Source organism: Alexandromys fortis, unplaced genomic scaffold (genome assembly GCF_014885135.2).
Source record: "Alexandromys fortis isolate MF-2015 unplaced genomic scaffold, M_Fortis_MF-2015_v1.1 scaffold_13, whole genome shotgun sequence".
In the NCBI taxonomy this organism is placed as follows: domain Eukaryota; kingdom Metazoa; phylum Chordata; class Mammalia; order Rodentia; family Cricetidae; genus Alexandromys; species Alexandromys fortis.
The window spans coordinates 9,338,825-9,354,952 of record NW_026067908.1 but is presented as its reverse complement, the minus strand read 5'-3'; the positions used below and the strand labels follow the sequence as shown (position 1 = coordinate 9,354,952).

Sequence of the window (16,128 nt, the reverse complement as noted above, 5' to 3'; positions counted from 1 at the left end):
AATTCTCTAGATTGCTTTTTTGATAAATTTCTAGAAATATATGGTGACATTCTGGGTATATATCATATAGGACAGGATAATTTAACATGGCACACAAAAAAATGATGAATATTAATATACTTCAGTACTGCATATAAAATAATATGGTTTTCATTTTACATTTAATAAATTGAGCAGCGTTCATTAACTGCAATTACGGTTACATGTACCTGACAGTTGAAAGTGCCGAGGAAGAATTAATGATTTCATAATAATTACCATAGTCCCACGGGGCCACAAACTAAATCTAGACACTCTTGTGGGTTGCCTGCACTTTACAAAATTGCAGGAGAACCGAACATTGGCTCTTCAATAATGGAAACTATAAAGTGGAATGCAGGCTTTTAAGGACACTAAAGTAGACATTATGCTATTAAATATACATGATGCTTAATAGTAAATGTGTCTGGAGTGCCTAAGATCATGCATTGGAAAGAGACACTACCCTTAAATACACACTGCTCATGTGACTCTGAGTACCTTTTTCTGGCCTAACCTTTACCCAGGATTCAAAGCTGGCAGCTTAACAACTAAACCATGTGTGTTTGCCATTTTGTTCCTATGAATCTAGCACGGAAGTGAGCCACTGGGGTTTCTGAATGTATGGGCATTGACGTTTACAGGGCTGCAATAGCTCTTCTGCCAGCTAATGCCCCTTGTAGCACGGATCGTTTATTTTTATGGCGCTTTCAAGTCTTTGTGTGCATGAGAAATGACGCTGTGGCCTCGCTCCGGGATGGTAAGTCATCTGCCTAGAGGACATTTGTTAAAGGTCAGACACAAATTGCTCACATATGGAGAGAATTAGCAGCGTTGCCCCCTTAAGGGGGAAATTACGTGTAATTCGTATCAGAAAGATTTTAACGAATGGAAAACCCAGTCAATGTGTCACAATTTGAAAATGTTTTGATGTCTTCTTTTTCCCCTAAAACCAAATGTAGCTTTAAAATGCATTCCTAGGCTTGTTCTGATGATGCTTTAGTGCGGGGTCTATATAGAATAATGACCACCAGGACTTGCCTGTCTGCAAACACCAGTTTGGAATCTGGATTTGATTATGTTTCTTTCTCAGTCAAAGGCCATGAAATCACACGGCAGCTTGGTACGAATGAGTCAAACAAAGAAACAGCTCGGCCATATAGAAAGTCTGCTGCCAACAGGACTTCCTTTCAGGGTTCTAATTTCTCGTTATTACAATAATTTCTCACCGCCCATTCCAGGTTGTTTAGGCAATTAAAACCTTAAACGACAAAGGCCGTTAAAAAAAAAAAAAAAAAAAAAAAGAACAGGTGGTTTGCAGGCCTCTTGCCGTGTGTTGTAACTGAGGTCAGGGCAGTGATGGCCTCTAGCAGTCACGGCAGCCCAGGAGAACAGGGCAAGAACTCGCCCAGAATAACTAATTTTCAGGGGAGCGTTAGTCACCACGCAAAGCCTCAGGATGGGAAAGTTTCAAAGAAACACCACTGTAAGTTTGAAGAAGTTGTTTTCTTTTGAAACAGCCAAGCTTCCCCTCTGTGAATGACGGCCTTCCAACTCACTCACAACAGGACCCCCTGTCTTCTTTTCGGCAAGCACAGTGCTCACCTTCCCCCAGGTCCTTCTCTGTCCATCTCCTTCCATCCACTCCCCTCCTGGACCACTCTGTTAATCTCTTGACTAGTCTCCAGTTTTTACAGTCTTTTTTTTCTCTCCTTTCCTGTTTGAAGATAACAGAGTGCCCAGACCACCTAACAGTGACGTCTTATTCTTTACCTATAAGCAAGACTCCTATGCACTGTGCTACCTAACTCCCAACTGTGCAGAAAATAGCAATGCGCAGCTCAACGAGAGTCCCACAACATGACGACAGGATGCATCTGTAGCCCCAGAACTCCCGAAGTGGAGACAGGAAGATTACCGTGTGATTACAACATGTTATCACAAGAAAGTTCCGGAACTTCTTTACCCAATGAAGGAACCTGATTAGGGAAGGCTTTGTGAAAGGAAATGACGGCTTCCTCCAGACTGTGATGGGGACGAGGAGAATGTCAAAAGATGGAAGGAAGGCTTGAGGAAGAAATTTACCAGGGATAAGAGGTCGCACAAAGATCACAGGGTGCAGGGCAGCTATCTGGTAAGGAAGAACACTCGAACTACAAGGAGCCATTAGCAGCTTTTCTCTAAGTGCTGCATAGCATTAGGAAGCTATGTCATATGGGACGTTGCAGGAACAAGGGCTATGTGATTAGGAGGCTAAAGCAATGCACAGAGTGGTTGAAGTTTCAAGTCCTGGGTGCCTGGATGGCTTAGGTCTTAACTCAATTGTCCCAGGCACCTTAAACACATTACCGGTTTTACAAAGCAGCAGTATTTCCTTGACGCAGTAATGACAATGCCGGTGCCACGGCAGGCACAGGGTTTTGTAAAATTAACGCATGCTTGCGGAACGGCTCACAGTTTAATGTCCAAGAGAAGGGCTTGTGGTCGCAGCAGAAAGCCTGAGCGCCTAGAGCAAAATGCATGGTCCTGTCCGCAGGAATAAGACATCAGGGGCAAGAGGTGGAGACGTAAAACACTGAGTTTGAGTCTGCATGCCAGGTTAAGTTGATCATGGGACATTTCGGCCACAGGCAGCTGAAAGCTGAGCCAGGACGTCAAGGGAAGAGATTTAGACTTGGCAGCCATCCAAAATGAGAGCTCACTTCTCCCTTCTGCCTTATAAAATATACATCAGCCAGCAAGTATAATCAGTACTAAACAGCCAATAACCGGCTCTAGAAACCCAGCCAGAAACCACCTCCCAAACCAATGGGGTTCTGTCAGTTATACACTGCCTTCCTGCCTTCCTTCTTCCTCTCTTTCAATCTTTCTTTCTTTCTTTTCTTTTTTCTTCATTAAGACAGTTTCCTATATTATTCCTTTCTGTTGTCAGAAATCAGGAAATGTAAAGTTTCTCTTAAAAAATAAGCCAGCATCTCAGTGTGTCTTGTTGCCTGCGGTCACAACTAATTGGGAGACCTCAGAAAGCACATAGTAGGAAGTGAGAGACAACATATTCAGAACATAGTAGGAGGTCAGAGTCCAACAGCTCGTAGGTTCAGAAATGAAACACTAAAAAGTTTCATTTTCACTAAAAATGAAATCAGTGAATTCATTTTTTAAGTCTGGAGAATTGGTGTATGGAAGTCAATATTTTTTTTTAAATTTCAATAAATCAGACATTTATAACTTAACAGTCTTAACGAATGAGCACTTTCCCTCTTGGGAGCATCAATTGACCTGTCTTTCTGGGAGCTATAAAAAATAGGTAAGAAAACTCAACATCAAACGGTTCTTTCATTTTCTTCTTCCTGAGTCTCTCTGAAGTTCTCACAGTCAGCAGTCTGGTTCTCACCCACCAGTCTGGGGCTTTCATGAAGGCTGAAAGTGCTCTCCCAAGCTGGATGTGCAGACGGCTCCACCTGCGTGGCATCTCAGGGCTTTCCAAGTCCTGTCTGCTGAGGGGCAAAGAGACAGTTCTCTCTCTCTCCCTCTCCCTCTACCTCTCCCTCTCCCTCTACCTCTCCCTCTTCCTCACTCCTTGCTTCCCTCCCCCTCCCTGCCCCTCCCTCTCCTTTTCAAGCATAGGTTTGAAGATCTATGACTTCTAACACTTAACAGTTAGGCACCAAACTATTAGCAAGCATCTAACACCTTCAGCCTGTTTCCTGAAAAATAAAATAGGCCACGATTGTGTTCTCATGAAGACTGGACAGACGGTGTATATAAAACAGCCAACCCAGAGCTGAAGACATAGCTCAATGGTTAAGAGTGTTGCCTACTCCACACTCCAGATGACCTGACTTTGATTCCCAGTATACCCATGGCAGATAACAACTGTCTGTAACCACAGTTCTCAGGGATCCAGAGCCACCTTCTGGTATCCTTGGATACCAGGCACCCATGGTGCACAGACACACATACAAGCAAAATACGTAAAACATTTTTTTAATTTTTAACAAAAAAGATAGTTGAGTCAATCCCGGTGTCATAGGGCACACCTGTAATCCCAAAATTTGGGAGGTAGAGGCAGGAGGATTGGGAATTCAAAACCAGCCTCAGTTATACCAGAATTTGAAACCAACTGGGCTATGTAAGACCCTTCCTCAAATAGTAGTAGTAGTAATAGTAAAATAATAATAATAATAATAATAATAATAATAATAGATAGAGATAGTGATAATAATTGAGCAAATAAAAAAATCTATCTTATTAAAAAACTTCCTCTCGATCTCTAATTATTACAATATGTGTTTCCTAAAGCAGATCTGGGTGTGTTGGACAAGCCTCTAACCCCAGTACTCTAGGACTGAGGCTGGAGAATCTGGAGTCCCAGGCTAGCTTTAGCTACATAATTAGACCCTGTCTCAAAGCACCAAGGGCTGGGGATATCGCCAGTTACTGTAGAACACTTGTTTAGTAAGCCCAAGGCCCGGAGTTTAATACTTTGCACTGTAAAGAGGAAAAAGAAAGAAAGGTGGGATTGAGCAGATTTTTTGTTTGACGTTTCTTCTCATGACTATAATATACCCATTTCCCCAAATTTTCAAACTACCATCTTTGAATGATAGTTTTTCAAAGCCACACTCTTCAAGACATTATCTGTTCCCAACTTCTGCCTCCACTGTGGCTCTCTCGTTGTGCCATGCAGACAGCTGGAGCTTGCATCAGGACCGTTCCTGGTTCTTGACAGCGATGCTGAGGGCTGCCCACTCCTTGCTGCCTTCAATCCCATTTGGATTTGTGAGTTCATTCACAAATGAGCACAAACCTCCAGAGGGTGAACTGAGACCTAAGTATGCTGAAAATCTAAGTCTGCAGTAGCTTTCAGCTTCTCTCCTTGGCACCGCAACTGTGCTATACTCGTTATTCCTTTAAATGCAGGCTCTAACTTGAAGCCGGGATTTTCCATCTACCACCAACCCATTTCCCTACCTACCAAGGCAAGAAACCGATATAACCAGTATGGGGAGACCCAGGCTTCCCTTTGCACCTGAGATAATAACCGACAGATGCTGTTTCCAACAAACGATGATAGTGGATCATTCAACTACATAGTCAGTCTGATCTTGCTTAGCGGATGTTGGGAAATCACTTTATAAATTTATATGGGATAAATCATTTTGAAACTAAAGAAAAAATAAAATATACTTGTCAACTAATTACACAAATACATTCTCTTTAGTTTACTTTACTTTGATAATATAGATTTAAAATGGTCTCAAAACATAGCTAAAGTGCTTGGTTGCATCTCCATGTACAAACACAAGTAAAAGACGCATAAGGATCCATTCACTTAATGAAGTAGAGGTTAGGATTTAAGATGAAATATTTCCTAATCCTTATGATGGGGCTAACTCAGTCTGAGATCAGATTCATCTGAGGATATTAATTGTGTGTGTGTATTTGTGTGTGTGTGTTGATTCCTAATGACTTATCATTACACCCATAGATAGATCAGTGCATCTCTCAATTCCCACCACCCACCAAAGAAACTTGTGCAGTAGATGGCAGTTGTTACAGAGACACACAACTGGTCAAGGTGCGGAGAATGACAGACTTTGGAATGCTCCCTCATTAATGGAACATCTGTATCATATGGGAGGCCCAAGAATGTGAACCTGTTCCACCTTTCTGAAGGTCAGAGAATTTGAGCTTGCTCAAAGTTGTAGACAACAACTCTGGCTACACACCCTGACCTAAGGTGTGGTTACATGGTGCTTTAGACGCTAAAATGGCCCGTAGAGGTGTATCCTCTCCACCTTGACCAAAGGTCGGAGAATTCAAGCGTACTTCTGCTCCTTCTTTTGAATTAGGAGTTTTAACCTAGGGCGTGCCTGCCTTTAGAATACTTGGTCTAGGGCGGGTTCACTGCCTAAGCAACAGAATGTTTTTCTCATGAATTAATGGCTTGAAGTCTCAAAGTATTGAAGCAAGTAACTGCTCTAGTTATCCCTTATATCATGTTAAAGCATCTTTTGCCTCCCCCCTTTTTTGTAGCAGAGTAGAAAAGTGTATGGCAAATTAAACATGGGTGAACTCAGAAGTCAGAACTCAGTATGCAGGAGACTGAATGGCCCTCCCAATACTATCCTATGTCTCTGTGATTCTTTCTTATCTCTGTTCCTCTACCTAGCACTTCTAATCCTCACGTCCCTACCATGGAACATACGAACCCACGGCAGCTAGGGTAGCAGCAGAAGTCACCCCATAAAGGTGGCTCCTGACAATCACATTTCCTCCTAAGGTTCAGGGGTCATTGTAGAAGAAAGGGTGGAAAGAGGGCACAAGGCAGAGGAACAAAGGACTGTAAGGAAATAGAGCTCTCAGAACACAGCAAGGCCACTGTACATGTGGCTTTGATTTTGTACAAGGTTCTGTGAAGGCAATGGTTCTGACACGTCCAGAAAACACTGTTTTGCTCGTTTAGTGTTTATAGTCTTCCACGGTGGTGTCTCTGAGCCTGGAATAGAGGGGATAGGATTTAGATAGCTGAGCACTCTGCAGGCTTACTCTGCATGTTGACCAGCTGTGTCTGAAGCAGCCGCCACCCAGTGCACAACAATGCTCCTCTGGTAAGTACCAAGTCAGCACTAACCTATGGATATGTAGATACTTACTTAGAAGGTTGCTTGAGATAATGGTTGTAGGTTCACCCCTGCAACCTATGCACTCCTTTGCCATGGGTTCTTGGCCAGATAGAATAATGGGTAGAGAGGGGAATAACTAACAGTGAGTACATTTGAAAAGATGTATGGAAACCTATTTTATTAGCTTTCTGAATACATGTGTATTTGTGCGTGCGTGCGTGCGTGTGTGTGTGTGTGTGTGTGTGTGTGTGTGTATTTTAAATATATAGTAAGTTGAATTTACCCTGCACTGGAAATAATGTTCCTCTCAGAAGCCATAGGTTCCAAATAAAAAGCCCAGTGTCAGGTGTGGGCTATTCCCTTGGAGTTGCTGGTTGGGGTGGGGGTGGGGCAGTCCCAGAGACCACCCAAAACAATACAGGCTATTGTCATTGATGTTAGTTGCTGTAGGATTCTGAATGAGATGTCTCCCCTAGTCTTGGGCATTTAAACCCTTGGTCCCAGGTGGTGCAGCATGACTGGAGGAGGTATGTCACTAGGAATGGGCTTTGAGGTGTCAAAAACCTGACATCGATCCTTCCCAGTTCACTCTCAGCTTTCTGTTTGGGGCTCAAGATGTGAGCTCAGAGCTGTTTCTGCCATCATGACTGCCATCTACTGCCAAGATTTGTGCCATAGGCCTCTTAGCTCTCTGGAAACAGAAGCCCAAGTAAACGCTTTCTTCTTTAAAATGCCTTGGTCATGGGTTTTATTTATTTTTTTAAATCATGACAACAGAAAGGCAACTAATACAGTTGCCCACCCAAACTGAAGAGTAAGGATCTATTGCCAAAGACGGCACACTCTCTGGTCTCAGCTTTCGCAGCACCAGAAGGTGCTGGGTGGGGGGGGGGGGGGAGATTAATCAATAGTCTTACCCAGCTAAGACTTCTGTGGGCTCTAATAATGACTGACTGGCAAGCTGTGTAATGGAGGTAACTAACAGCTTTCTGAGTAGATTTAAGGCCCACTTCAGAGGAGGAAATTTATGCCTGATAGAGTAAATCAGTCTGACATATTTCTGGAAGGCTTTATACTGCTAATAAAGCCTCTTGCTAAAGCAACTTCTCCTTAGTGACTTTGCCTATCCAGGTCATTGTCAAGGTTGCTTTGATTTAATATTTTTTTTTTTTTTTTTTTTTTTTTTTTTTTGGTTTTTCGAGACAGGGTTTCTCTTTCTTTTGAAATGATAACTGTATTCACATTCTTTAAGGAAACACCTTGTAGATTGTATTCTTGAGATTTGTTTTTTATTTTATGTGTCTAAGTGTCTGCCTGCATGTATGTCTGTATACCATGCACATGCCTGATGCCCACAGAGGCCAGAAGAGAGCATTGGATCCCCTAGAACTGGAGTTACAGACGTTTGTGAGCTGCCATGTGGGTGCGGGAATTGAACCTAGGACCTCTTGAAGGACAGCCAGTATTCTTAACCACTGACCCATCTCTCCAGTCCTCGATCATAGGCTTATAAGGTTTAGGAAGGTCTCAATGAAAGTTCTTCCAGATGGTTCAGAATGACATCTCCATTAAGGATGGGGACTATGATTCAGATCCCATTCTTTTGATCAATAAACAGAGTATTGAAATTTCATTTTGTTTTTTTGTAAGCCAAACCAAAGAGGAATGTCGCCATCTCCAAAAGCCTCCTTACCTGCTGAGACCTAACTTACTACCTGGTAAAACTGACTTTGAAAAAGCTAGGACTGCCTAATGGTAATAGGAATTTTGAACATTAGCAAGCTTGGCGAGACCGTCACCTTGATCCACACTAAGCAGTTTGCTGCACGTCTGGAAACACCGTCCACCCACTCAGCTGTGCAGATTTAGACGTACGTCTTGTGTGAAAGCTGACAGTGAAGTACCATCCACTCCCTACGGGTTCCCTGCAGCTGATGTGTGATGGTAATGTTTCAGGACCACACACAGTGAACACTCAACAGGTAGCTCGCACCATTCACAGACAGTATCAATAAGAGCAGCATTAGGCTGAACTGATTCCATTATTACAACCCACCAGGGTCGGCAACCAGCGCGAAAGATGAAAACGTTTTGAGATAGCCCCACTTTCTCCTTTTATCTATGAAAAGAGCCAATTGTGTAACAATGGCTTCACCAGCTAGGGCTTGATTTCTCAAGTGCTAGGGTAAGAAGGGAAAGTGCTTTTATCTCTGCAAGACAGGGGCAAAATAAAGGTAGCCTAGGCTACAAGGAGAACATTGCTCAGATATCCTTTTTTTTCTGATCTTCATCTCTTTCATGTGATCATCTTCAGCCCCCCTCTCTGTCCTGCTCTCCTGCCACAGATGCCACTAAGAGCTGTGAGGGGGATGTGAGGGGAGCTTCAGGGGGATGATCAATCTTTCAAGGCTTCACCCATGCTTATGAAATGCATAGTTCCTGCCTAGGAGATAGCAAAATGTATCTCCCATCTTACCCATCGCTGGAAGGCAAGGCTTTGGATCCCATATAGTAAGAGCTGGCTAGATTGGGGCTGGGCAGATGGCTCAACCAACTGTGTCCCAGAACCCACATGGTGGTTCTCAACTATTTGTAACTCTAGTTCCTGGGCCTTCATGGCTCAGATGCTAAAGAATGTAGGATTGCAAGGGGGCATGCCCATTCTTTTTAGTGGCACATGGCTTTTACTTTCATTTGGTTTTAAAGATTTGTTTGTGTGTGCATATGTTCTTCCTTCATGTATGTCTGTGCGGTACATGCCTGCCTGGTGACTGAGGAGGCAAGCTCTACTCTTGTTGCCCAGGCATGGCATAGGGGCCACTCTACAGAGCGCTGCAGCTGATGAGAGGCCAGGCCAGCTCTCCCACCCGCCTCAGGCTTTGATGATCAGAGTGAGGAGGGCGTCTCTTCCCCACCCCTGCCACCACATGACAGATGAGTAATGGGGACAGCTCTGCCATGTTCACAGCTTCAGGGCTGGCTCACCCAAACCTCCACCAACTGGAGTTGACTCTATTGTGCTGCTCGGGTGAGGTGCGGGGCCTGCTCTCCCTAGTGTTACAGCTGGTGGTGGTGGGCAGGGGCCACTCTCCCGCCCTTATGACCTTGGGGCCAGCTCTCCCAGCTGCCTCAGGTGTCGATGGGCAGGGTGGGTGGCCATCACAATCTTGTAAGGGACAAGCATCACAGTGAACTTTGATTCGTGCATTTTATTGCAGTCTTGCACAGCACTTAAAATTTCAAAGCAAAAGTTAGAATTCAGAAAGAAGAGTAGATTGACCTTGGCAAAGGGGGAAGAGAGACATCTCTTGGCTTTAAGCCATAATAGACAGACCTTTTAGAAAGGATTGTCTACCCCCTAAACCATGACTGTAGTGATAGATGCTGGGACTAGGTGGTTGGATACCAATTAGATACATGCCGAAGCTTGCCCGTGGGTATGGGCACTTCCTAACAGAGTGTACTGAGCTCAGTCATGGAGCAGCCTTCCGTGCAGCACAGATCTCGTTTGTACATCACCGAGTACTTCTTCCACTGCCAAAGCCTGTCCACGGGCGCCTGTGGATCCTGAACAAGCTCCTGGCCTGAGAAATTCATCTCGGGAAGCTTGTGCTCAAGAGTTTCCTTGGATGTCTCCTGTCTGTCTGGGAGATGAAAGTGGCTTCTTGGCTGGGCTGTAAGAAAAGAAAGGCACCATACTACCTGAAAGAACCCTGACAAAGAAAGCACCGAAGGCCCGCCCTTCAGGAAGAGCTGGCTTGTGAATGCTCTTCATTTTACAGAGGTTGACAGGCATCAGTGTCTAGCAGTAACTGCTGCCAGCCGCCTCTGCTCCATGACCAGCAGTTTCCAAAGATGCTAGTTATAATTAACAAGAAGCTATCTAATTAGCCAGAGGAGAGGTCATTAATTAGCTAGGAGCGGAACAACAACAGTAACAAAAACTCTGGGTAAGCCTTGCAGGGCTGATCAATGGGATTTCTATTCCATATCTGAAAGTGAAACATGGGCCACATTGTTTAATCTAAATGCTGTTCCCAATGTCTGTGCTCAAGTCCCTAGTCCCTCTGGCTTTTGATCTAGTTCAGACTCAATGGAACAACACTGGGAACAAAAACCATACAAGTAAATGTTCGGTGGCCAACTAGAAATTGATCAGATAAATAGTGTGAGGGAAACACGATGGAGACCTGTGGAAGGTTTGAGTGCTATGGTTTCAGTGACTTCCAAAGAAGATGGGGCCAGTGAGATGCTTCAGTGGGTAAGGGTTCTTGCAATCCAACAATGAAGGCCTGGACCCAAATTTCATCCCCAGAATCCACATACAGATGTAAGGACAAAACTGACTCCACAAAGTTGTCCTCTGACCACCATCTATGTACTGTGGTATATGTGCCTGTTCACAGATGTCATAGATACACACAGACACACGCACTCACATAAAAATACTAAAAAATAAAATCTAGAAAAGAGAAATGTATAAAACATTCTTTCCACAGCTCTGTATATTTCAGAGCCACTGTAAAACATTTTTCTACTATATCTTGATGTGCTGTTTCAAAAATCAGTGATAACTCCTCTTTTAAAGTTTAAAAACACATATTTCTGATCAGGTCTGTAGGAACCTTGGTATTAAAGTGGTAAGAACAAGTTTATCACATCTTAAGGAATCATCCCAATAAACAGGAATATTTGCTAATCCTTCACATATACTTAACAATATTCACTGTTGTTAGTCCTTCACTAAAGGCTTCTTTAGCAAGTCATTTTAAGGCAAGCTGGAACCTTTAGCACCATCCTTGTGGCTGCAGCATTTACCTGTCATCAATTTCCAAAGACCTTATTAGAAAACAAAAGCAATGAAACCCATTATTCAAGCAGAGTCACTAGGAGGGCATAGAAAGAGCAATGTTTCATGGTCTCACTTATAAGAGAGATCTGGAAAGCCGAGGCCAGAGGAGCAACAGGAGAACGGTGGCTGTCTGAGGACGACTTAGGTGTCCAGGGATGGAGAGAAGGGAGCCACGGAATACAGAGTTAGTTCCAAGTAGCCAGGAAGAATACGATCAAGTGATCGTCCATACAATGTGGCAGGTGTGATCAATGGAACATGAGCATTCCTGAAGTTTCTAAGAGCACACATCTTCAGTGTTCTCACCACACACACACACACACACACACACACACAAAGTGTAGGTAATGTGTATGCAAATTAGCCTGCTCTAGTCTTTGTGCAGTGTCAACATGGTATATTTGTGATAAATCCATTTTTGTCGATTTAAAAATATAGAACAGTAGAAGCTTAAATAAATTTCTATTATTTTTAATTTTGTGTGTATGTGTGTGTGTGTTTGTGTGTGTGTTTGTGTGTGTGTGTGTGTGTGTGTGTGTGTACATGAACGCAGGTGCCCAGTGGGGGACAAGGAGCCAAACCCCCAGCAGCTGGAGATACAGACAATTGTGAGCTGCCTGACATGGACCACTGAGTCATGTCTCCAACCTTTTACCTCATAATTCATTACAAGATTAGCAGAAAGAATTCCAGTCAATCTCCTAAGTTATTTGAATTGAAAACCGAAGTTTGGTGAAGCCCACACATCACTGCTGGGAGAGCACACTGACGGGCACTCTGGGAATTCTGACCACACATTTCCTATGGCTCACAATCCCAACTGTCCCCTCCCCCCCGCCACTTCTTAAACTTGACAGAGGCTGTTCCACCTTCTCCGTGATGTAAGTAACCATTGAAGCCTTCTGGTCACTTGGGGCACAGTATGCAATGGCAATGACTTCGGCTCTTGAAGCACATAGAAGACCTGGCTTGCTATCTGGTCCCGCTGCCGAGTGGCTGGACCGTTTCCTTATTGATAAATGATAGACAGTAGCAGCATTACTTCATACGATTCTCATCGGAAAGTGGGGCGAATGTTGCCCCTGAAACTGCCTGGTACTTTATAAGTTCTCCGTTGAGTGGAGACCATCCTATCACCCTTGTTTGCCCCTTACCTGAATTCCAACTTAACGCACTCCGTAATCATCCGTGTGCAGATATCCATCTGGCCTCTGTAGCCTTCACTGCTCGGCTCATGGAAGCTACGCTTGCTGAAGTTCCATGCAACGAAATGATTGCAGGCAGAAGACTAAAGACTAGCGGTGCAATGCTTTCTAAACAGTAGCGTGTTCACCTCTTCCCAGACCGAATTCAGACGTGTATTTTGATGATTAACCACATGCATTGATATACAAGCAGATCAGTATTTCTTAGGGAAATAGCTACTAAAATAACTGGGAGAGAAATCGGGGGAAAAGTGAGGTGTGTGAGCTCAATTACCTCGCTGAGTTGGGGGCGCCTCCTCCAGGTACCTCCTCCATGGAGAGCTGGCACAGATGTAGACGACTGTTCTCACGTAGTCGAGGCCACAGAGCTTCACGGTCTCCCTGCTTCTCGCTTGCACCGCAGTCAACAGGACGGAGAAGAGGAACAGAGCAAGAGTGGGGCCCTTCATGCTGCCAGAGAGCGTGAGAATCGGTGCAGTCAGCAGCACCCAGTGAATGCTTGAAGTTACCTCACCCTCTTGGGCCATTTATACTAAGCCCCTGGACGCTCGATTGCTCAGACCTTATTTTAACAGTATTTACTAAGCACGTAGGTGACGGTGTGGAGGGCTAGCGATGTGCTTTTATGGTTATTGCTGGGTACTCAGTCATCCAAACACTTCCCTTTGTATTGCTGCATCTTCTTGGGAGTTGCTGTGCAAATACGAGGCTTTGAGAAGCAGGAAGGTATAAGTTTCAGTGCCCACTTTTCATTTACTGACTGACAAGGAGCCAGCTTTAAACTCTGAAAGTCAATAGTGGTGTCCCTCTAGCATGAGAGATGACATCTGATGAAGGTTTCCAGGGAGTGGATGTGGTTTCTATGGCGATGCAGTGTGAAATCACACGGTGATGCAGTCTGCCACATGGCCTGGGTTTGATTCCTGGCTTTCCTCTCACCAGATCTAAAGTTTAAAGAAAATAATTTAAGTGCCCTTTAAAAAAAAAAAAAAGCAATGCTGGTGACAGTGTCACTGCGTCACAGAGGTGATGAGATCATGAGTGGCCACTTTGTATGTTAGCAGTTCTTAGTTTCCTCATTGCCGTCTTACCTCAGCGTCGGATAGACTAGGAAAGATAGCTTCTCTTCAGAACTCAGGTTTCTATAGCTAGAATGTTCCTTGATGTCCTTAACCTACGGGTTGGATATGCCTCTCTCGGCATACATTTCTATTATCATAAAGCCAAATTTGTGTTCCCAGACAGCTAAGCAATGAAATACCTCTATTGGTAAGCCAACTGAAGCCCTCATTTAAGCTGTGTGCCCAGAGCCTTCTGAGATTGAGCATCTCAGTTCCGGTTTTTATCCCTGAGACTGGCCTGCAGCCATGTCTGTGAAGACTTGCTAAACCAGACTTTAGTAAAGGACTAACAATGTTTCTGTCTTAGTGGGATGATGCTTTGAGATGTGATAAACTTGTTCTTACCACTCTAATACCAAGGTTCAAACAGACCTTATCAGAAATACAAGTGTTTTTAAATTAAAAGAGAAGGAGTTGTCATTGGTTTTTGAAACAGCCCATCAAGATATAGTAGAAGAATGCTTTCAAGTAGCTCTGAAATTCATATCACTCCTTCCACATATTTTGAGGTCTGATTAGAGAGAACCAACAAGGTAAAAATGTCCCATTTTGTGACCAGTCAGTTGGCTATTTATCATGTTCCTGGAGCATTTAATCCTTTTTGCTTGTTGGTTGACTCTTTAAGTGGGTGCTTTGATTTATTCTGCATTTATCTTTTTTGTTGTTGTTTTGCTTTGTTGTCGTTTGTTTTGTTTTTCAAGATAGGGCTTTTTTTTTCTCTTTCTAACAGCCATAACTGTCTTGAAACTCTCTTTGTAGACCAGGATAGCCTCACACTCAGAGAGATCTGCTTGCCTCTGTCTCCCAAGTGTGAGGACCAAAGACATGCACCTCCACACCTGGCTGCATTTGTCTTTTCACGCCCCCTAGTCCATACAGACTGCAGTAACAAAACACCAGCGGTTGGAAAGTTCATAAACATCGAAATGTGTTTCGTGTAGTTCTGGAAGCTGAGAACGACAAGGGCCAGGTAGCAGCATGGTCAGATTGGGGAAGTCCCTCTTCTGGGCTGTAGATAATTGATTTCACACTGGGCTCTCACACAGCAGGCGGGGCACACCAGCTCTCTGGGGTCTCTTCTAAGAACAAGGGCTCTGCCCTTGTGGTCTCACCCCTCCCAAGGCTTCTCCTAAGCATACACCTTGAGCGCTGTCATTTCAAAATGTGGCTTTTCTTATAAGGAGCATAAGTGTTCCGGCCACATGTGCGGCCTAACTGCACCTTTTCTCTCAGCACTTCCTGCACCGATATGCATTATTAATCTCCCTGAGAGGGACTATGACCTTAAGATCTTTGTAAAAAGACGCATGTCCTAGAGACCCTTGAAGGAAACTGGGACCTCAGGGTCTGCCCTTTTATGATTGATTGATTGGATGACGGGAAGAAAGATAGGAATGAATGAAGAGACAAAAGCATGGTACAAAAGCACGGGTAGATCTAAGATTCTTCAGCTCTGCCTTTCCCCTCCCCTCCCCTCATCCCCACTCCCCTCTTCTTCCCTCTCTTCCCCTCCTCCACTCCCCCGTCCTTCCTCCCTTTACCCTCCCTTCCCCTCCTCCCTATTCTCCTCTCTTCCCCTCCTCCACACTTCTCTCCCCTCCCCCTCCTTCCCCTTCCCCTCCTCTCCTCTTCATGACCAGCACATTCCTGTTGTTGAGATCTAGTTGCTAAGCCAGTCCAGCACAGAGGAGAGCAGCCTGCTACCTCCACAGAGCACGAGATGCACAAGAAAGATGTCCTTATCATATAAAATCATAGAGCTTTATGGATTATTGGTTGTAACAGCATAACCTGGTTTATCCTGATGAACATAATCACCTTATAATTACAACATCTTTGCAGACAGAGAGAGTGTTTGTAATAACCCAAAGAGTTTACTTAAAATGTGTTAAAATTTATTTATGTGTGTGGGTGTTTCATCTGCATGTACGTCTGTGTGTCATATGTGCCTTAGGAGGCCAGAAGAAGGCAGATCCTACAGCCACTACCTTGGTCCTCTGGAAGAACAGCCACTGATCTTAATAGCTGAGCCATCTCTCCAGCCTCATTAATTACTTGTCATTAACAATAGGAATTATCACATACTCAATACGTTGATTATATGGAGGCCTTATCAGCTACAAACCCTATGAGCTATGGTTAATAACCAGCTTGGCAAACTGAAGTACAAATGTATGGATGCTTTTGAGATTGAGATCTACACAGAAAATCTATCCATGGAAACCTGTCCCAGTAAAATTAACATGTTCTAAGCCTATGCAAGGGGCATTGCTAATTTATTATTTGTTGAACGTGGTAGATTA

General features: G+C 44.0%; 1 protein-coding gene across 1 annotated transcript; it reads right to left on the bottom strand.

Annotated features, from left to right (window-relative positions):
• Positions 1-10,097: 10,097 nt before the first annotated feature.
• On the bottom strand, positions 10,098-13,286 carry Insl5 (insulin like 5). Its single transcript, XM_050136085.1, has 3 exons — positions 13,267-13,286; positions 12,979-13,154; positions 10,098-10,321 (listed from the first exon to the last, which is right to left on the bottom strand). The coding sequence occupies exons 2-3, from the start codon at positions 13,151-13,153 to the stop codon at positions 10,098-10,100; spliced, it is 399 nt and encodes a 132-aa protein (XP_049992042.1). The 5' UTR covers position 13,154; positions 13,267-13,286.
• Positions 13,287-16,128: the final 2,842 nt, after the last annotated feature.

Bases quoted from the DNA above. Each gene is read 5' to 3' on its own strand.
- Insl5 (XM_050136085.1), bottom strand. From the start codon at position 13,153: ATGAAGGGCCCCACTCTTGCTCTGTTCCTCTTCTCCGTCCTGTTGACT. The intron at 10,322-12,978 runs GTAATTGAGCTC...CTTTTCTTACAG, and splicing joins GGCGCCCCCAACTCAGCGAG to CCCAGCCAAGAAGCCACTTT.